The sequence below is a fragment of the Excalfactoria chinensis genome, chromosome 7, assembly GCF_039878825.1.
Source record: "Excalfactoria chinensis isolate bCotChi1 chromosome 7, bCotChi1.hap2, whole genome shotgun sequence".
NCBI lineage: Eukaryota > Metazoa > Chordata > Aves > Galliformes > Phasianidae > Excalfactoria > Excalfactoria chinensis.
The window spans coordinates 12,671,804-12,694,399 of NC_092831.1; the positions used below are offsets into that span (position 1 = coordinate 12,671,804).

The 22,596-nt window shown below is 41.7% G+C and overlaps 1 protein-coding gene across 2 annotated transcripts in view; it reads left to right on the forward strand.

Annotated features, from left to right (window-relative positions):
• Nucleotides 1-2,653: 2,653 nt before the first annotated feature.
• SMARCAL1 (SNF2 related chromatin remodeling annealing helicase 1) overlaps nucleotides 2,654-22,596 on the forward strand; it is a 35,392-nt gene continuing 15,449 nt past the window's right edge. The window contains exons 1-9 of one of the 2 annotated variants that reach the window (XM_072342389.1): nucleotides 2,654-2,706; nucleotides 3,294-4,237; nucleotides 4,880-4,930; nucleotides 6,558-6,818; nucleotides 7,671-7,721; nucleotides 11,351-11,534; nucleotides 12,636-12,786; nucleotides 15,311-15,469; nucleotides 17,216-17,281. In XM_072342389.1, the coding sequence (XP_072198490.1) occupies nucleotides 3,379-4,237; nucleotides 4,880-4,930; nucleotides 6,558-6,818; nucleotides 7,671-7,721; nucleotides 11,351-11,534; nucleotides 12,636-12,786; nucleotides 15,311-15,469; nucleotides 17,216-17,281 (1,782 nt within the window). In that variant the 5' untranslated portion in view covers nucleotides 2,654-2,706; nucleotides 3,294-3,378. Of the gene's footprint in view, nucleotides 2,707-3,148; nucleotides 4,238-4,879; nucleotides 4,931-6,557; nucleotides 6,819-7,670; nucleotides 7,722-11,350; nucleotides 11,535-12,635; nucleotides 12,787-15,310; nucleotides 15,470-17,215; nucleotides 17,282-22,596 lie in introns of those variants that run through there. The other variant, XM_072342388.1, reaches the window with a different exon arrangement.

Consider the following 22,596-nt stretch of genomic DNA (forward strand, 5'->3'; position numbering starts at 1 on the left):
GAAACTAATTTTCCTTGTACCCAGTGGACAAGGAGCAGGAAAAAAGAAGTGGTCATCACTAAGTGTCAGTCAGAGGATGGGAACAACCCTCAAATTCTAGAAAGACTCATACAAAAGTCTCTGGAGATCTTCTTTCATCAGGGTTTTAAATGCAACTGGATTTAGCAAACTCCAAATCTGGACTCTGATACTACAGAGATGCTCAGGGAAAGGGCCTTATTCAGAGTCTACTTGTGGTAGCAGCTGGGCTGTCCAATGGGTCAGCCATGGTTATGGGTCCGTGATGTGCAGTGGCAGAGAGAAAGCAGAGGGAATCATTGGCTGTCTAACAACAGAAACCCTCAGAGAATCAGAAATGGAGGCTGCGGGGTCAACTACCATGCCCAGGTCCAGTCCAAAACCTGAGGACAGGCCAAGCACCCTCTTGAACCTGGGGCTCAGTGTCCTTCAGATCCCACTGAGGATCCCAAACACATCCCCTCAGCCCTCAGAGGACAGCTACTGCATAAAGTATTCACATTAGACACTAAAAGTGCATACAAATTGATTTCCCAACCAGGAAAAACAAACAAACACAAACAACTCTGCATATCCACAGGCTTTTCTCTGCTTCTGCTTCACTGAGACCTTCCCAGAAGAGCTGACCTGAATATCCCTAGTCCAGTCACTTGCCTGGCATTAACTGGGAAGAAGCTGAAAACCATCATGAGTATGGAATTTATTTATTTTAAAGAGAGCAGCTACGAGTTCTCTCCATATGGTTGAAGACTAGCATGTTTGAGCACTGGAAATGGTGTTGCTGAACTTGTGTGGGCTTCCAAATGCCTCTGAGAAGGTGGAGCATCCAAGGGCCATCAGTGTGGGCTGAGGTTTGCATTTCCAATCATCTCCTGGATGGTCTTGATGCACACAGTGACTCTGCATGCGGTTCACCAAGATCCATAGAGACTGCAGGATGCAGTTGTACAGCTCTACCCATGCAGAGAACTGTGACAGTGTGTTGGAAAAGAGGTGAAGTGGACACATTCAACATGAGATATCAACTGGGGTGTGCTGACCCACCGACCCTCCCAGGATTTTCTTACTGCATCTCTGTATTCTGATTTGGTGTGTAGAGGGTAAGTCCAAGCCACTGCTGGAAGCATGTTCTGACTGAAAGGACACCTGGAGTGCTACCAGCAAACTGCTCACAAATGGCCTCTTGCTTTGTAGGTCTGTTCCCTGCATGGTTGGTCTGTTCTTTGTGCCTTGCTGAAGTTGTGCCATATGGAGCAAGTGCTTCAACGTCTGTCTGTGTGTCTGCCTGACCGTGCAACCCAAGAGCTCTTCTCCTCTCTGGAAAACAACTCTCTAATTGTTCATGTGAGTTGAGGACAGTCCTATGGGGCTTTTTTTTACACTTTTCCCACCCAAGCCCATCCTTTTTTTTTTTTTTTCCTTTTTCTTCCAAATCTCCCAAGCATAAGGACCTAACAGCAGAGACCTCAAGCTGCCTGGAGGGCAAGTTGGCAGGGAATACCTTCAGGATTATGCTCTGCATGTCTTCTCTCTTGCTAATCCATGGTACCAGGATTTGGTCTAGTTTTGGTCAGTTAAAAGCGTAACCAGAAGGAAAACATAAAGATGTCTCATCCATTCCTCCCTCAGTGGGAGTCTGCTGGCCTGCAGGGGGATAAAAAGGGTAAACAGAAAAGATGTGAGAAAACACAGGATGAGCATCTTTTCCTTGCTTTGCAGTCTGGAGATACAACTTTTACTCTTTTCTTTCTACTTCTTAAGAGAAGCTGGGACCAACTCTGGACCCAGATCTCCTCAGTCTCATGTTTGTTGTTGCTGGTGAGGTTTTTTTATTGCTTATTTTGTTTTGTTTTTTAACTTGTGCCTGCACACAGTGAGTAAGGGCGCTCACAGGGCTGCATGTCAGGTCACACCTTGCTTTCACTGCCTGCCTTGTTTTTCTCAGGCTGACGAGCTCCTGACTAATGACAGTCACCGCTGCTTAATCAGGAAGCAATTTAAGGATAACCTTTTTTAATTAACTGGCAGAGGGAATGAATAAATAAACTGCAAAACAACCAGCTGGCTGCAGCACCCCCAGCTGAGGGGTCTGGGATAGAAAATGGCATTTGGGGATGGGGCAGACGGCTCCAGAGCTGCCACTGGACAGGATGGTAACAGTGTGAGATAGGGGAATGGTGCTCCCCAGAGCTGTTTCCTTGCCTTTCCCCCCCGTCCCCCCCACTACTGCCCTGGCAACATAAAGGGAAATCCTAACTGCCCAGGAAGATCAACTTGATGTGTATAATTAAAACGAATGGAAGCGCTTATTTTTCAGAACTTTAATAAAAATGTGAATAATTGCAGTATTATGAAGGCAAGCGGCATACCTTTTTCTAAATGCATTAATACTGTTTTTAACTCTGCACCAAACCGCCTTGGTGCACCAGCGGACAAACCCTCAGCCCATAGCTTACAACGGCAGCCCCACCGCAACCACGTGACCCGCACAACTGAGTCTGCTTCCCCCCACCCGCCCCGATTCCCTTAGCGGCCCTAAGATGGCGCCGCGCGGGGAAGACTCAATTTCCCAGAGCGCCGCGCGCCTCCGGCAGCTTGGCGCCATCGGGAGGCAGAGCGGGGGCTGATGGGAGTTGTAGTCTGCGCGGCTGCGCGCCTTGTGGCGGCCGTGCTGGCCTCTGCCCGCTGGTGGGTGCGCGGGCGTTTGGGGAGGGCTGGTCAGGGCTGAGCCGCTAGCGGGTTGCAGCGGGGTGATGGGGCGGCCTGGTCGGCGGCGTGGTGCTGGGCCTTTGTGGGCAGTGGGGAGCCTGGTGGGTAGGAAGCGTGTTGGGTGTGGGGTGTCTGGAGGGCCTTGAAGAAGTCGGGGGGTTCCCTAGCCTGTAGGGTTGGGGCAGGGATGGAACGTAACCTCGGGGGGGGGGGGGGGGACCGGAGGAGCGAGCCTCGCTTTGTACAGTTAGTTTAGTCCATCTCTGAGCACTGGGGGAGGTGGGCAGCCTCTCACAGGTGAGGCCAAGGAGCAGGTGGAGAAGGGAGGTGTGGTGGGGTCAGCTGCTTGATTTCTGTAAGCTCTTGATAAGCACAGCAGTGAGAGGACCTTTCTCAAGGGAGGAGCTGACACTCGCCTCTGCAGCTGAGTGTGTGTCTCTTATGTGCTGTGAGATGCCTGAGGACTGAAAAGTTGTTAGGAACCGATGACTGATAGTAATGTGTTGTCAGTACGTTGAGCTTGTTGCTGGGGACAAATTTGAACCTTCTGCTGCTTTATTTTTTAGGCTGGCCTTCCATTCACACCAAGAAACAGGTGCTTCTGAGATGAAATACTGATGTACTGACTCAGGTTTGTTTGTACCGGTGAAGATGTCATCTGGCCTTACAGAGGAGCAAAAGAGAAGAATTGAAGAGAACCGCCAGAAGGCTTTGGCTAGGAGAGCTGAGAGGCTAGCAGCCCAGCAGGGTGGGCAGCTGGGGATCACTGGGCCTCGGGTGAAAGAACAGAATCCAGACAATCGAGGAAGCTTGAAGCAAGAAAACAATCATGTCAGGTTCATTAGCCTGCCCCAACAGAATCCAGACAATCCTGTGGAGCAGAAGAGCTATCTTCGGAAAGATTATAATCATTACACTGCAAACCAACAGATGGCTGGTTCACAGAGAGAGCAACGAAAGAATTGTTCAGAGGACTCAAAGCAAACAAGTGGCAATAAGCAGTTCCCTACATCGATCCCAAATTCTCCGAGTTATTGCCATCAACATTACTCAGATGGACAACATGGACAACAAGCTTTAATTAATTCTGGTACATTCCAACAGCCCAAGTGCTACCCAGCTTCCAAAAACCCTACAGGAACATCTCTCCCTAATTTAACTGGTAACTGGAACGCTGATGGTATTAAAGATTTACAAAATCAGAGCAAATCTGCCATAAAATATGTTTCATCACCAAGCGGCGCCACTCTCAGTGCTTCAGAAATGGTGATAAATACAAACAGATCAGCAGAAGGACAGGGTGGAAGTGGTGCCTTTCTGGCCAGTGGTAAGGTGCAGAAGCTGACCAGCCCTGCTGTTGCAGACTGTATCAAAGCTGCCTCTTGCAAGAAAGCAAATAACATTACAAGAGGAAAATGTGTGAAATCTGGGGAAGACCGTTTCCAGGTTGAAATAGGGTATAATGCTGAACTGATTGCTTTGTTTAAGAAGATACCAACCAGAAGCTATGGTAAGAATTGATTGATAGCTGCTTTCTCTGTGCTCTGTTTGATTGTACTTTGAGTATATACTGGAACTGTAGAAGCATTATGCTTTTAGCAGAGCAGTTAATGTTGGAATCAAATATATAGTATGGTATTAATGGAGTACTGGAAAAGTCAAGGCAGCTGAAATTGTAAAGAAATTCAGAGCATAAAATATTGATTTTGGATTTAGCCACGAAATCAGAAGTTTTATGAACGGTGCTCGAAGAAGTTGAGTGTTGGTAGCTGGTCAGTGTTTTGGGAATGAAGAGAGTTATTACTGAATTTGTATGGGAAGGTAGGTCACTTCTGAGTTGATGGGCTGAGTATTAACTGTGTTATTGCAAGTAGTGGAGTTTGCTACTTGCTGATCTATTTTCCATGCCTTTCTTTCTTGTATTCTCTTTTTGTTTCCCCACATATGTTGCTGCTCCCTGTAAATGACTGTTGCATTCTCCTTGCCTTAGCATTAATGTGCCCTATGGCTTTATTTGGTGCCATGTAGCTGTAAGCCTGAGCATGCTGTTTTTCAGATCTCTATCGAGAAATCTGCATGTATAAAATGGCATAAATGTTTCACAGCACCACTTTTTTCTACCCCATATAACTCATATTCTGCCCTATTTTAGATCCTACTACGAAAAAATGGAGTTTCAGCCTGGAAGATTACAGCAGTTTCAGTAAGTAAATGGATTGCTGAATGGTAAGAAAGGATCTTAAGACTTAAGATCACCGCTATAACCTTTCTCTGATGGTGATTTTACTTCGTTATTGTCTGGAGTAATAAAAAAAGATGGTGCTACTCAAACATAATGCCCACCTTTTAGGCTTCTAGCTCATATTATTTTTTGACATTTTGTAGTATATTAGAAATACAATTTTGTTATGCAATCTAAATGCCTAGCTTAGGTTTAACTTCTTCTGTAGTTGCTGAATTGCTTAGGAGTCAACAAGCCTGATTATAGTGGATTCTGTATTGACAACTGACTATTAGCTAATACTTGATTTATAGATTTGTTGAAGTACGTTCTTTTTAAACTTTTTTTTCTTTACCGTTTTTCCTATTAATTTTGGGTATCGGGAAAGGAAAAAATCTAATTTTTCTAAAGGTCTGAGTGAGGCTGAAAGTGAACTACCAAGGATGGGTTTTATCTTTTTCTCTACTGTCATTTTGTTCTGCAAAGATTGAGAGATGACAGAGAGGCGAATGAGCCAGGTAAGCTTTTCAGAAGTGCATTGTCTTGAAGCTAGTGATCACTATTGATTTCAGTGGGAACAGAATTAGGCCTGTGTTGAGCACTTTGAAAAACCCACAGTTGAGTGCTGGTTTTCGAGCTTCCCATGTGGGTTGCCACACACATTCATTATTTAAGTGCTTCTGGTTTACTTGAAGTGTATTGAGTACAGATGAGAGTGGAGTCCCTGCACCAAGAAACTTGCAAATGAGGAGAATGATTTTTGGAAATTGGGTTATGTCAGGGTTTTCATTTTCTCTTAAACTGAAACTTCAGCTGTAATTATAAAGACAGCCGTGTGGGTATAGATTGACAAAGAGACAGAAGGGAAAAATGTAATGCACATTAGTGTTGTTAGTTGTGGTCTCCAACTGGCAAAAATATGTCTTTTCTCTCCCCGTGCCCAAGCATTGTGACACAGGTGGTTGCTGCAAACTGTAAGATAGGAGCCACCTGGCTGTGCAGAAATACAAGTCTAACAGCAAGCTGTGTTAGAATAAAAGGTGATGGTCCTGTAACAAAGGAGAGATCTGTGGTTTTGGATGAGATTCCTTCCTACGGTATTATGCTTATTGAGCATTTATCCTTGATGAGATTGCTTATCAGATGTCCATATGAAGAGAGAGGCACAGATTTTTAGATCTTTCTCCTTTGCTACTCTGCAGAAACACCTTCCAACCTTCCCAGGCTACTATTGATCACCATATCTCTGCAGCTTTTTATGTGAAAATGGTATGGCCGTGTGCAATTTACTCCTGAATGTGCTTCTGCAGATTGCCTGGACTGGCCTGGTGAGCCGTGTTTTGGGATTGCTGGCAGCAGGAGCCTAACATAGTAGCAGTTTTGAATGAGCCCTGATTCCTGTACTCTTGCATGTTTGCCCTGACCTTGCTGTATTCAGTGTGTACCACCATTCTCTATTCTTTGTCCCTCTAAGATAAACTGAGGAATCTTAATTCCCTGTAAATGTGAAGGTGCCGGGCTTGCTTGTCATCTTCTTGTTCTTTCTTGTCCCAAAGTAGTTTACCAGTGTTCTCCAGTCTTTCCTTAGTATCTCATGTTTTCTTTCTAGTGGAAGCAGCAAGTCAACTTTCCTCAGTGATTCTGGCACCACTGGAAGGAGAAAATGCAGTTGACTTGTCATCAGGCTCTCATTTCAGCAGCAGCGGGATTGATATGTTATCCCTCTTGAACATGTGCAAGAGCTGGAAGAAACCTGCAGCCCTCATCAAAGGGAAGTGTGTGCTGATCTCTCGCTCTCGGTTTGAGGTTGATATTGGGTATTCTGCAGAAGTGGTTGGAGTGTTCAAACAGATGAATTCCAGAATTTATGGTGAGTCTCTACTTTATTATTACTGGGGCTGCTTTTGAAGTGCTGTGCATGATATGGAGGAGATGGAGTGTGTGGGGGCATCAGACTTTGAAATAGTGTGAGAGGATGTGCTCTGGTGAAGATTTTGAGAGCTTAGTTCTGGTGTAGTGTTGTATCTGTGCCCTGCACAGTGCCAGAGAATCTCTTCTTCAGAGCCTATTAGTCAAGATGATATTTCAGCACTTGGCATTATGTTTGCTCTCAAGGTGGGATGTGATGGCTGTTTGCCAGCACAGGGGCCTTGCTCAAGTTCTTGTTTTTATTTCAACTGGCTGCAGCTGTCTGAGCAGACTGTGTTTACTAGCAGCTTTACTGATATTTTATGAGGCAAGTGGAGTTGTAGAGCACTTCTATTGTTAGCACTTAGATTTCAAAGGTACACACTAGTTTTTCCATCAGTTACATGGGAATGAGGTGCAGTGTGATAAAGTGACTTGTGCTGTCACAGCAGGTCAGTGACAGTGTGGACAGCAAATCCTGGAGCTCTGGTTCTTTGGGCAGAGCTCTACCTGGCTCACTCTGTCTTCTCTGGGGGTTGTAGGCACATGCTACTTGGATGTAGAGTTGCCAGACAAGTCAGGACCTCATGTTACTTTTCAGAGTGTCCATGTTTCTAACTTTATAAAAAACTCCTGTTTAACGTGAAGACAAGGGGAGGAAAATTGATGGTTGGGCAAGGTAGGAATTCTGTTAAACCTGTTTTGAAATGAAGATATGTGTGGATAACCACATTCTTATGGGTAGAGAATTCAGTCTTAAGAAAGTTACAATAGTGTTTTGTATATTTATATATATATTTTTTAACTGTTGCAGATATGAAGACCAGAAAATGGAATTTCTTATTGGAGGACTATCCCAAACTGAGTGAGTAGCTGACCTTTTTTTTTCTTTTTTTTTTTTCTTTCTGTCTAGGGCTATTTTCTGGGGAGGCAAGTGAATTGTGGCTTCATTTCTTGGATTAAGCCTTTTCATTCCAATGAAATAAGCGGCTAATGAACCATGAAGCAAGCGTCTTCCTGCTTTGTCAGACACTTATAGTGTTTACCCAGACTCAAAACTGTATAAATATGTATTACTCATACTGGCCTGTTTTTGTAAGGTTCTTTGCTGAATTTCTGTGCGGCTTCTTAGAGGACCCATATTAACTTTTACAAAATTGCTGCTGCTTATAAGGTACAGCAGCTATACTTGAACTAAGGAACTGCAGGAAAATGGATTCCTATCTTCTGTCTTGCAGGCTTTGAACAGGTAGGCAGGGTGGCTACCAAGCCTTAGTCTTATGGGCTGTCTTTAGGTGTATTTTCATAATCTTCAGTGCCAGCCTACCCATAATGTTTTGCTCCCTGTTCTTTATGCATCAATTAATAAAACTGCACAGCCACCCGTTGCTCAGAAGAGAGTGCAGAGCAAAACTTACCAGGCTGTTCTACTTCCAGTTCTTCCTCTTAGTTTACTACAGGATAGAAGTGTGCTCAGTATTGTGCTATTTCATTTCACACCCAGCAAATCTTGACTTTACAGATGGGAGTACCAGGCCTTGAAGTCAAGTGATGATTTCTGTAACAAACAGCTCATCCACAGGTGCAATCTGGATGCTGACTGTCTAGCTGATTTTGTTCAGCCTCTATATATTAGTGCTACTAATAACACTAGATTTTCAATTGATGTATAAAGCAGGTTAGAACTCAGGTTTCTCCCATAGATGAGTTGGCCAAGCACTCCTACGCTGTTGGCCAAACAAGAATTGCTTGTTACTCTTATAAAAATGTGCAGATTTGCTTAAAGCAAAGGTCGACTTGAAGAAGAATTTTATATCCTACTAGAACATTTCAGTGCTAATTGATAAGGTGCTTTAAAAAAACACTCCATCCCTTACAGATGGAATCAAAGCACATAGTGTTGTTGCAATGTCCTTCTCTTGGTAGAAGTTGACCAATAGGCCCCTGCATTAATGCATCCATGCTGTGCTGTTGAAACTGACTCGCTGAACTGAAATGCACAACTTTTCTGTGGATGCCACTTTGCAGAATAATCCTGTCTGAGCAGCATGCTCCTAGTGCATCTGCTTCTTAGTTTTGTATGTTTAGTGAAGCTAATAGAGTGCTTTGAGGTAAACAGCATTATGCAAGCACTAAGTATTATGATTTATCGTTCTAGTTGGCCTGATGTGTTTGCCCTGGTACTCATGTGAGTATGTGTGGCTGTGTAGTTTGATTGAGGTAAGATTCAGAAGGACCATGAGCAAGGTGCTCTCCAGTCATCCTTTGAAATGATGTTGTGTTAGGATTGAGCATTTCAGAGCTGAAATGCCATTGCTCCAAACAGTTTTTGCCAATATAGCTTGATGCTTTCATGGGATACTTGAGCACACTTAATAATTACCTACATGTGACTGTGATGCATGCCTAAGAATGTTAGTAATGGTTGTAGACTGAAAGCTGTGATAGGGGCTTGTAGCAGTGGCAGGCTGTGAAAAAAGTGAGCATGTCTTGGTGGTGACTATTATGAAACTCCAGGATTGTGATGCTCACATGCTCTGGGTTCAGTGGGAGCTGGTGAGCCCACACTGCTTTTTAAAAGGGTCTTTTGTATCTGTTAAGGGCCCATCCTGTAGTAAGAACAGCCTGAGCAAATGCATCATCTCCCAGCCTGTCACTATGCTTGCTGGCAGTTTTACACATTACATTAATTCAGAATCCCACAGATTTAAGGAAAGCAAAGACAAACAGAAAAAAAAAAAAACAAAGAACAAAAAAATCCCAACACTAAACCATAAAAAATTCTTTAGATGTTCTTGCAAGGAGTAATTTGTGAGGGCATTTGAGGTTTCTTGTAGCACGTGCCTTTCCAAAGAGCAGCATTCACTTTGTGCCTGTTAATTTACCTACGCCAGGGAAAAAAAATAAAAAGCTGGTTGCCATTTCCAGCAGTGCTATCTGTTAGTTTGGAGCTGTTTGTAGAGGTTAATGTCTCTTTGTCTAGTTGCTCAGTCATCTTTATATAAAGGTCACTTCAGTAAAATGTGTCTGTTGGATGAATCATGCTGGTGGCAGATATATCTTAATCACTCTCCCAGCTCATGTACAGAACAATAGCAACAGAATTATCAGTGAGCAAATTGTAGCAATTATGCTAACACACAGCTCAGTCTGTGAGTGTAATAACAAGCTTGTGCTGTAGAATGGAGAGAGTTCTTGGTATTGAAGTACAAATTGAACTGGAGAGTTTAAAAAGTTTGGCCAAAGCCCAACCACAAATGGAAGTCTTTTCATATGTATATTTCTTTGAATTGCCTTTCCCCTTTGTATGACAGAGATCCATTCTGCTGCTTACCTCTTGGAGGTAGATATTCTAATTTCAGCTAAGTTCTGGAGGTGCATTTACTGCTGGTGTCATGGGTATTTGTTTCAGTGTGCATAGCTCTGGTCACTTCTGCAGACAGAGCAGTTTCCTATCTTTCTGACTTCATATACAAACCAACTAGTTAATTAAGGTGCTTCCTTGCCATAAATGATCTGTTTGTGAATGTTTGTGTTCATAGTCCAGAGGTGCCTTTTGTTTCTGTCAGTGATCAGAGGTTGATTACTAAACATATAGTGAGCAGGGACCTTGCAATCATGTTTTAAACTGCTATTTGTTTATAAACTTATTGTTGGATTACAAAGACTTTTTATTTGCGGGGGGGCAGGGGTGGGGATGGAGAGGCTGAAAGAGAGGCCACATGTCAAATGTCAGCTGTGTTGAGGGATTCAGGTGGCAGTCTGTGGGCTGGTTCTGGCTTGCAGAACTTCTGTCTTGGTGAAAGGCAGAGTGCACCAGCTGAGCAAGGAGCTGCTGTTGGTGTCATGTCTCTGGTGGATGGCTGTCTGAGTGCCACTGACTGTGGTACAAGAGTAAGTTCTGCCTCTGTGAACTTTCTTATCCAAGTGTGGTGAATGGGAGATTATCTACATTTCAGAAAGAACCAAACTGGTGTGAATTTAGGTAACAGGAGGAGAAGAGAGTTTTCAAAGCTGAGGATGTGTGACCCTTAGGTAATTGTCTTGTAACACCTGATCCATGTACTCAGGGATGGTGGAGACTTCAGAGATATTTAATGCAGAATCCCAAGATGCCTCTGCCTTCTGGGTTTCAAGAGCTCTTTTGTTCCAATCCATACTTTCATTTCTGAGTAAAGTGTGCCCTAAACTGCCCTCAATGTGAATAATCCAGCTCCAGCTGTATTAGTAGCAATCATCTCTGAATGATGGCATCAGACTTTCAGTTTTTTATAATCAAGTCTAAATATGAGGGAAGGGAATATGATTCATCATTTGGTTCTGAAATAGATTTCAGGAAAAAGGCCAGGCTGACACGAGTGTGTGATGCAGTACTTTCTTGAGCTGTGTAGAGATAGGAAATAATGTTGTTGTTGAGGTCAAGGGATGTTACCCTGGTGTCCTTAACGTGTGTATATTTCCTCTTCTGATAATCAACTGTTCTGTTCTTTGCAGTGAAAGTGTTCCAGAGCCTTGTGTCTGTAGAAATGGAGCCACTTCCTGGGGCAGTCATACAAGCCTTTGCTGCTCAAATACAGAACTCTATGTCACAGAAGATGGATTTGCCTGATGCTGACCTTTCAGTAGTGGACTCTAAAATTGTGACAAGCCTCATGCCCTTTCAGAGGGAAGGTGTGAAGTAGGTCCTTTTTGCATGCTGTTAAGATCTAATCCTTGCCTACAGTTCAATAGATCGGTGTGCAGGCCTCATTCTTTTTCATGGGGAGGGCTTACTGTTTCTCCATAGTCTTGTGTTATGGCATTGTGAACTCTTGCATGTTTTGCCTGGTTTGTTTTGTTTGACTTTGTGTGCCTGTGTGTGTGTTTTGTATGACACACTTATTTGTTTCCAGCTAGAATTCTTCATCATTAGTAAGGATGGAAAAATAGCATTTTGTTAGTCTCATAAAATTGTTGAAGTGATACATTTCTCATCTCTATCCCGTGATTCAGTATGTGCCTAATTGTCATATGATGCTTTTGTAAGGTCATCTTTTCGTAACCCAGTGCAGTGCATCTCTGTTGTTTGTTTGTATTAAAATAATAATGCATATGGAAAGTGCCAGGAGATGGAAACCTGACAATGAAAGGCATAAAATTGCTAGTTGTATGTAGAGAGAAACTTTCACGTGGCCCTATTTCTGCCATATTTAGCATTTAGTTGTTGAATTTTAAATGCAATCCAGGAAAGCCCATAGTTACTGCTATCTGGGTGACCGTGTTATAAATAGTATTTTCTTAGCCCAGTAGGAGTGAACTCTTAAGACAGAACACGAATAATAGTATGGATTGTGCTCTTTAAATAAATCTAAGATCTTTAGTCTGCTCCATATATTAAATCACCGTCTCCAAGTAACCATCCAGGGTTACTTGGCTGAACTATTTAAGCTTTGAGAGAAGATTGTTGCAAGCTGCTCACCTGCGTTAAGGCTAATGGAGAAGATATAGGTTTACTGAAATAAAAAGCTCAGATCACTTTCATGAAATACACCTTGTAGGCTTAATCTGCAAAGGCATCTGTAGTTCATCAGGTACTGTGCAGCTAAAGATACTACTGCAGTTTTGATACTGTATAGTGTCATCTGTGGTCTGCAGAAGGATTTAATTTTTTTCACTTCTCAGTTCTACAGAATGCTCCTAATCTGATGTAGACAGAGGAGTTGTACTCATCCTGGCTACCAGGAAAAAGACAGTAACTCATTTCTTGACTCTCATATTTTCCCTTCTCTATTTTCCCCAGTTTTGCAGTTTTAAAGAATGGACGTTTACTTCTCGCGGATGACATGGGTTTGGGCAAGACTGTTCAGGCAATCTGCATCGCTGCGTACTACCAAAACGAATGGCCCTTGCTGGTGGTGACTCCTTCTTCTGTGAGGTTTACGTGGGCAGAGGTACTGTGAGTTTAAGATTATGTGGATGGCCAGTAGAGGGCATGAGTGATGGTTATTCTGCGTTACGATCAGGACAAGTTAATTTTTTTAAAAAAAAAAGATGTGTTTTCAGGTGAAGAAAGTAAAATCTGTACTTATTTAGAAACTTAAGAGCAAAGAAATTGCTTAACAGTGGCACTGACCATCTGTCATATGCCTACTTTCTTTTACTGGCCAATTTTCTTTTTGTGGTCCAGCTGCTGGAAAGGAGATCTAGAGAAAATATCTCCTCTGAGCCTCTTAACTTTGTTCCTGCAAGTCAGCTAGCTCTAAAGAGGTGTTTTGCAAGTTAATGCCAAAGACAGTAGTTGCACTGAAGCAATTGTTGATTGTATTCAATCCCTTTATAGCTGGACTTGCTGGAATAGAAATTCAGATGATGACATTCTCACCTCTTTTCATGAGGCCCCATTGTCATTGTCATTAAATGTTTGTCATACTGTGTCTTTCAGTCTGTCAAGGGTATGACTCCTTTGAGTCCTTTATTGCCATTAATCAGAAGCCCAAGAAAGTTTGTGTGGTTAGGAGATGTAATTGGTTGAAAGAAATCGCTGTTATGACTTGTACACTGAGGCTTTTTAGTTGCCATAGGCTAGTGAGATGATCACTGTGGGAGAAAAATGGGAGTTGAATGTTTCAGGTCAGTAATTTTCATGTCTGTGTAGGCAAGGTTTCCTTCCATTGCTTTCCCTGGGATCTACATTGATGAGAAAACGAGAAATGTATTGGTGGAAATGTGCTGGTTTTGTTTTGTACTGTAACCTGGTTATAAGAACATCTTGGCTTGTGTTTTCATGTTCAGTGGTGCAACATAACACTCAGTGACAAGAAGAAAAAGTTTTCTGAACAAGAGAGCAGTGCTCACTGAGATATGAAGGAAAAAAACTTGTTTCAAAGGCATACGGACCTGTGGTTCGATACCTATACTGTATCCATGGCTCCTGTTGGAGACCTATTGGGAGGAGTCTGGGGCCCATGTTACTGAAGTCCTGGGTACCTGCAGCCAAACTCGTATATCCTTCTCTAAGAGATTTTAGTAATGTGAGAATTTTCTCCTTGAGTGCTTCATTTCCTCTGTCCTACACCCTCCAGATTCCCTGGGGGACTGTTGTGGGTGGTATATATTAGGAGATTTGCTTTGAAATTTTCTGTGTTGCTTTCAGTAAGTGAAGGATGTGAATCTAAGGAAAATGTTAGGCAAAAGGTGTAGAAAAAGGTGAAAGTTATGGTCTTTAACCTTGATTCATTCTGTACAGACACGTTTAACGTAAAGTTCTTATTATGTCTCTGGAGCTGAATAGCCAGAAATTGTGTTCATCTCAGAAGTGTGGGCTTTAGTTTTCAGTTTTCCAGGCTCATGCCATTGAGTGCTTATGTATTTTAAGTGCAATGGAAAGCAAGCAAGAAGGGATGAGAAGTGCTACAGGTGTGCATTTGGAGTTCTGTGTTGACACTTAAGAGGCTCAGATTCTCATTTGTGTGAAGTAGGCACTGTGACCTTTCTAAAAGGGGAGAGCAGTACAGCTGGGAGCTTCTAGATCCTTTTAACTTCTGTTGCCTTTGTTAGTTTTGCATAGCATCATCCCCATGGTTTTTTTTTGTTGTGATCTAACCTTGCCCATCCCTTCACCACTCCTTGAATATATTCCTATAGAGACTAGGTCCTGTCTGTTAGAGTACCAGCCAGTCCTCTAGAGAGCAAGGTAGGCAGGACTGAAATGTTGCAGAGAGGTTGGTGATGTTGGGGATAGATTTAGAAGGGAAATGGTGGGTGTTCAGTACCTAACAGATGTGTTTGCGGGAGGTTATCTTCGTGTAGTGTGTGGAGCATTTTGAGAGGCTGATTTGAATTACTTCCCACATGTAGTTCATCTGCTGTCCTATTACAGCTAGTGTGGTGTCATTTTGATCTTTTTTTGTGATTGGGTGATGGTGGTATTTTTCATTTTGGTGGGCTTTTTAAGAAGGAGGAATAGTGGAAGTTGGTACAGATGTGTTATACTTCATTGTGGAGTAAACATTGCTGTAGTGAGGGATGTTTACTGCTCAGAATGCTGTATTTCAGAGTCTGAAATTTCCTTTTGAGTGGGAAAATGATGAATTTCCCTGTCAACAGTGTTCATTGCGTTCTCTGGCTACAAACACAGCAGGTAGCATTGTCAGGAGGTTACACACATTTCTACTGCAGATCAGATTTCTTTTTCAGTAAGAAGCAAGAATAAATCATTTTTTAGCCTTCCTATCTGCGGAAGGTGGATTTGGCCTTACATCCTGAGTGCTGTTTTTGATCTTCCTATTACTAGCAGTGCTGACTTGTGAAGGCTGTTCACCCCTTTTATGCCCTCTCTGGTGTCTAAAGGCAAGTGGGATTGTTCCTTATTCTAAGCATCTGTGAGGATGCTCTTTTATAACCTGTGGTGAATTTGGGGATCTTGGCAGTGGATGTGAGCACAACAATGCAATTAATCACTCTCTTTTCTTCCAGGCATTTCACAGGTGGCTTCCATCCTTGAGACCAGGAAGCACTAATGTTATAGTGACTGGCAAAGACAGCCTAACAGCAAGCTTGATTAACATCATCAGCTTTGACCTCCTCAGCAAGATGGACAAGCAACTCAAGTGCACTTTCCAAGTAGTTATTATTGTAAGTAGTATGCTAGAGTTTTGAAGTTGATTATATAGTGCAAATGAGGTATCCTTAGGGTTGTACAGCAGAGAAGTGTAAAGGAGGCCATTTTTAGGACTGAAATTGTCTTAGAATTGTGGCTGTGATTACAGCTCTGTGAGCAGAAACAGCAGAGTTCTCTGAAACCTATTTGGTTCTGGAGGCTCTTGTTATTTCTTTCATTGGTTAGTGTGCCTCCCTGCTTCCAATGTGGTTGGATATGTCCCTTACAGGAAACTAAGGTGTTGTCTGTGCTATATCAATACAATAGCTTTGGAATTTGTCATTTTATGGTAATTGAACTTGATGTTGAGTTTAATGTTTATCCAACAGGCCAGATAACATCTCAACACCAAGTATGTAGGTGAAGCATCAAGAAGTCTTCCTGTGTTTGAGTACCACTGACAGTGTGCATTAAACTGTCATTGATCATGTGTATTTCTACTTTTGTAAATGATTCTGAAACTTGTTCTTTCACCTTTTCAGGAGCTGTGGTAAAGATCATTTTTCTAGATTTCACATTTTAAAAATTCAAAACACCTTATGTTTCAAATTGAGCTTTAAAGACTGTAAAGACTGGAAGTATCTATATACCTTCTTGCAAGTGTTTCACATTCTCAGCGTAGTTTTCAGTAAACAGATCCACCTGTCTCCATGATTATGACACTTGGAACTTTTTTTCTCAGCATCATGTGGGAATATGGGAGTAGATGAGGGTTTTGGGAGACCAAACTGCTTGTGAGGGAATTAATTTTGTTTCCCTTTGCCCCCTTCCATACAAGGCATTCAGAGTGAAGGTACAGGTTTTTGCTTTGTCTGGGCTGCTGCTTTCTGTAGAGTGACTCAGGCTCTAGGGCTGCTGCACTGGAATCCCCTGAGCTGCAGATATTCTTTCTGTGTGTTTGTGTGTTCAGATTTGGACCCTGTATGTTTTTACAGGTGTAAGTAGTTGTACTGAATGCTGAGCTTCCCTGCTTTTACATTCAATATTCTTTCACTGACTGGGGCTATTCATGTAGGTTATTTGTTAATTGGGAAGGAGAGGGCTGTACCCAGGAGACTGAGCAGATGTACTGAGCATGTTCTAAGCATACGTGGTTGCTTGCTCATCCACGTGTGGAAAGATGAGAATATACCTTTGAAGGGTGCCTATTACTTTTTGTGTCCAAGTCTGCTTTGCTACAGCAGAAGGATTGAAGGCTGTTTGGGGGTGACATCCCAAGTAGGAGGCTATTTTCCACCTGGTGAGCCCTATCAGCAGAGCAGTTGGATCCTAATTAGATTTCTTTTTTCGATATTGTTTTCATTAACCTTTTTGTTTATACATTGCTGATTCCCTAGGCCTCCTGTGTTTGCTGCATTTAAAGGGGCATCAGGGTGGAAATGTGGGGCAAACAAGCATTGACGGTAGAATTAATGTTCCTCTTTCTCTACCTGTCTCTGTCTACCTTTTGTCACTTGTTCGTGATCATTTGAGATTCATGGCCTTAAGGTTTGATTTCCATTCCATTCACTTTCAGCTGTGGGTTTGAATGTAGGAAGCTTGCTACTCTCCGTGCTGTCTTCTAGTTGAGATTTTCATGCAACTATCCCAGTACCTGAAATATCCTCTGGGATGACAGGCTTGTAATATTAGATAGCTGAGAGCATTGGGAATTTGTTCTTTAGCCTGCAGTTGGACTGTGGATCAGAGCTGTCTTCATTTTCATGCTTGTTTTGTTTCAGGATGAATCTCATTACCTAAAGAACATAAAAACGGCGCGATGCCGAGCTGCCATGCCTCTACTTAAGGTACGTATGCTGCATGCCAAACCTCCTGCAGCTAAGGCCAGATTCCCCAAGCAGTGTTGCTCTCTAAGCCAGCAGCTGAATTCTTCTGTTGTACCTGTGGAAGTCCAAGTAACTGTTGCTTTAAGAGCAAAATTTGTCTCTGACTTAAGCACTAATTGCCATACAATGAAAGAACTTCAGAACCTCCCTTGATCTAGTTGCGTTACAGCCAATGGTATGTTTTATGGTGATGGGAAAGAGAGAACATCAAAACTTATTGAATGTATTCATGGTGAGTAGAAAGAATATAGTAGTATCAGTGCAGCTTATTTAATGTAAATTATCATAATCAGTTACTTCTTGGCTCTCAAATCACTGTGACATATCAAAATGACCTTATGTAGGTACCTTCCTTGGCTTTAGTTTTAACCTTTGCTCTGTTACTGCAAGCCTCCAATGTACTTGTGTGGTTGGGGTATGAAAGCACTTCTGCCAGTTGAATTTGAAGAACTAGTAGGAAGTAGTAGAGTGTGAGGTAAACAAGGCAAGCGGTCCACAGAAGGGAGGAAGTATTGAGCTGGTATCTGGAGAAATGTGACTTTTTATATCTGCCTCTGGTCTTGGGATCAAAGAGGCAAATTGTCTCTAGCAGCCTTTCACAGATTAAAGGTAGCAGTAATTTCTAGACACTGCAAAGTCTGTTTGTTAGAACAAGACAAATGCAGTTTTTTCTCAATAGCTGTCAGTAGGTGTATATAAAAAGAAGGTTTGATCCATGATGGCTTTTATAGCTACCAACTTTTATATGCAAGATTTTTAATGTCAGGGCAAAGGCAGTTGTCCTTAGTAACTTTGTCATTCTCCTTAAAATCTCTCTTGTCTTCTCTTAGCTTTCCAAATCACTTTTAGTTATTTTTAGTGACAGTCCTTTTGTGTTTGGAAACTAAGCAGGAGGTGTGATTTTATGAGTGTTTTGAAGTACACCCAAAAGGGTGTACAACCACAAATGGCAGAAAATAACAATTTTTTACCTCTTTGCAGAATGCTCAAAAATTGGTTTGCTTTCCTACTTGTACCTTTGTAAGGATTAGCTTGTCAAAATTGTTTGCAGAATGTAAAATGTGAAAGACGGTACCTGCTATATAGAGGTTAATTGCCTGTATTAAATTACTGAGAATTTACAGTTTTATGCTATTACATCACTGGTCTTTAAAGCACTGAGAGTTTATGCTTTTGAAACTGAATTTCAGTCTTCTAGAAGTGTTAAGAGTTTCATATTTGCATCATGCCTTTTCTCATGTGTAAGTGGCATGCTGTAAGAGCAGACCAGAGCCTTTAGAGAACATTTCCTGATGTGTGTTCACTTAAACTGTATTTCTCTGACTGTAGTTTTTGCAGTGTTGTCTGTAATAGCCACCCATTAGCCCTCCTTGCTTTCCAACATGTGTTTTGCTCTAAATCTAGTCCCCTTTGGCATCTTTGTCCTCGACTGCTAGTGAATGATCTTGTGCCCACTACTGGCATTGCACATTGCTGCAATTTTTTATCTGAAAGACCAACCAGGATATGAGGAGATTTCATCACCTGAACATTGTATTTAAAATTTACATTGTCATCTGTATAGTAAATAGTCACTGGGTAAAAATGGGAGTATTTGAAGTATCACGTAAAATACTAAAAGATTATTGGGTAAGACGAATGGATAAAGTTGCTGTTCATTGTTGTTAGAGATTTGAAAGCTGAAGATAATGTTCATGTTCTTACTTTCCTTACATTTAAAAGGATTAGAGCAGCAGTGAGTCTCTTGGAAGAGACAGGAAAAAACTGTTTCCATAGACAAGCTTTTGATAGCTACAGTGCTTCTGGCATGTATGTCCCTACCTTAAAGTCACAGTACAAAGCCTTGCCAGTGCTGCAGTCGGAGTCTGTGGAGCCAAGTCATGCCTAGAGTACCTTTTAAGCAATTCTAGTGTTTGGCATTATGCTGCTTTCAACTTCCTTAAACTGCTGTAGTTGTTTATATTTCCTATGAGGTTCCCAGTACCTTAAAGCTTGAAGGCTTAGCCTTGAACTGAACTTTGGGGACAGAACAAAAATAAAAGGAGAAAAAAAACACAAGAGATGTGATTTTTCAGTCCTTACTTGCTGCAAAGAATTATGAGTCCATCATGACACCAGACAGATGTAAATTAAAATATTTCTGAGCCTGAAATGTCTTTGTCCCTTCCATTGGTGCCTAATAGATTCTTTTTATCTCAGTAGAATCTGCTTCTGTGACTTCTCCATTTGAATAGTAAGTGAAAGATAAAGATTGCTGTGGATGTTTAGACAGAACTGCACAATAACCAGACTATACATCAGTATGTTCATAATAAAGATGACTTAGCTTGGATGTTAACTTTGAATCTGCTTTGTTAGACAGCCAAGATGAATCTCTAGTATCTGAAATATTTAACCTATGATTACAGCATTTGAAGTCTTGTTTTAGTTTTAATATCTCACCCTGATTGTTTTTCAAAATGGTATTTTTAACTACCCAGTTGCACTTTGTCTTTCCTTGTTCTCTTGTATGTATTGGAGAGCAAGTGTAGCATAGAATTGTCAAACAGAGCCTTGTAGTAAACATGTGGCCTAAGTCTGTTGGTTGGGGACTTCTTGACATTTAAAAACTATTTTAAAAACAAAGCACCAGCTTTTTTTTTTTGTATGTGTGTGTGTCTTTTATGACATACTTAGTTGCTTACCCTGACAGAGGTAATGTTTTGCTTGTGGACAATGTGAAGTGTGACGAGAAGGACTTAGTGTGCTTTTGTAGTGGCTAGATGTATGCAATAACCATGCTTACTACCTTCTGAAGTACCTGAACAGATTTGTAAGAATAAGGATAAAGACACGATGTGCCCAGTTTATTTTTATTGGGCAAAGCTTTGAGGGAGGAACTTGCCATTACGTAAGCAATATAATAGAATGAGCTGAAATAGTGGCAGTAAAGTGCATAGTCTGGATTTCTTACCCCCTTCCCATTCCTTGGATGTGCTTGCTTTTGGTTGTGCAGACCTGTATGTGTGGGAGAGTGTGATTCACCTGCCCATGAGGACTTGGGTGTTCAAGTCTGTACACAGTGTGTGACCCTGCACAATTATGGAGGCAGATGGATTGAAAGCCATGGTGGAAAACTGTTCTTTGATGTTTTGGCACGTGGCAGTAATGCTGCTTTCAAGCTTAGTTAACTTCCATGCTGGTCAGTCTGCGCAAGTAACTGTGTGAGATCTGTCCCCTGCTTCAGCATCTCTTGTAGCACACGTGATGGCTAGAAGTTCCTATGTTCATAGTGGCCCTTTTGTCCTGTTTCCATGTATATCAAAGTGACAATAGCCTCATACTGTGGGGCTTTGATTCAGTCACTTTTTTCAGACTTAACTTGTCCTAGTCCTTTATTCAGAGCTGCAGCAATCATTCAGAGGGCTTGTCACCTTGCTGTTACTCTTCAGTGTCATGGCTGGGACTGAGTCGCTCTCCAGGGTGTATTGTTGACAACAGTTGTTCCCTTTACCTCTGTCCTACATCCGCCTTCCAGGATGTTACCTCTTCTAGACACATTTTAGTTTCCTCCTTCTGAATAGATGAAGATATACTCAGAAATATGAGTACTGAGGAGGGAGAAGGCATGCTACCAATAGCTGTAAAGCAACAAAGCCCCAAGGGAAGTAAAGGAAGAAGAAACAATGAAATGGAAGTTTTTTCAGTGATCTGTAGAAGGATCTCTTGGGGACTTGGGTGAAAAAGATTCTACATCCTTCAACTAGCCAAAAAGCTATATTGTCTTTGTTCTATAATTGCGAAGCAATGGAAACTGAGAAAGGTCCCAGTGGAATATGGATAAGTGTTTCTGGAGGAATGACAGTAAGTTTTTCGTGAAGAACTGAGTTAGAAACTGAGAAATACGTGGTAATATTTAATCCAAGATCCCGGTGACATAAAATGGGCTTATTTGTGTTGTTTTCTCTATGGGCTTCTTTGCACAACATTTGGGTAATATTACTCATGAAATTGTTCTTCTTGAGCTGCTACGCACGTTAATAACATAATGCACATCGTGATATGTACAAGGTTAAAGCTCTTTGTTTCTATTCCATAAGCCCAAATACATTGGATAGCTGGAGTCTGATACTTTGCATGCTTCTTTCAAAAAAGAGATGCTTAAAAATAATAAGGGGAATTAGGTCAGCATTGAAGGTAGAAGGTAAGGAGGGAACAGAGAAATCTCCCTGTAGGAAATAAATAGCTGCTATCTTTAGGCATTACAAATCTATATGGATTGGATAAAGAAACCTTTACTTGTTGTCACCTGCTGTGTGAGGAAGAATGTCATATTGAAATCAGAGAAGCTGATTCTCTAAGTGGGGAGGTAATTTGGTTTAGTCGGAGCTGTTTGTCACCATTTGGGAGAAGATCTGTCTGGATGTCATTTAAGAACAGAGAAAGGCATTTATATTTTTTGGAATGACCACATCATCTTATGAAATGCAGAACGCTGACCCAAGAAAAGAAATAAACTCCCCAAAACAGCTGCAACATTTTCCCTTTATCAAATCTTCTACTACATTTACTATCCCCATTACATTATGGCCACTCTCAGATTTCTAATTTCACAGGATAATGTGTTCTTAGCTAAGCAGTTCAAAACGACAAAGTAAGCAAAATCTGGGGACACAAGTAATTATATAGTCAGAATCAGCCAAACTTTTTTTTAAGTGTAAGTCTGTTAGCATATGGCAGAGCTCATGCTGTGAAATTCATTTACAATAGAGGCAGTCATTGTATGTTAATGAGGCTCTTTGCATGTTTAGCTTTGTGGATTAACACTCCGCACCACCCCCTAACCACTCCCCCTTCCAGTCAGTTGAATGCTGGGTTTTAAACTCTAAAGTGCCGTCAGGATTAATAAATTATTCAACTTTCAAAAGTAATTTTTGTAAATGTTATCACAGCTGTGGAAATCGTTCCTACTGGTGTCTTGCGTGTGCTGCAATGCCACAATTGTTTTATGTTACTCAGGTCTGCAGAGTGAGTGTCAATGACTTGACTAGTCAAGTCTTCGTCAGATTTGCTTTAAGCAATTTCACAGGAAAGTAGCTCTGAGAATTGTCTCAAGGACAGATGAGAGAGAGGAGGGAGTACTTCTGGTCAAGGTTAGTCTTCATGCCTTCATCATAACTAGTAGCTGAAGTTATTTGTTCTATGTGGAGATGCATAGAAATTGATAACTATTATGTTTTGTGGTGAAGAGTCCATGCTCATCATTGTGATCATATTTTGTGTGTTATTCCATACTG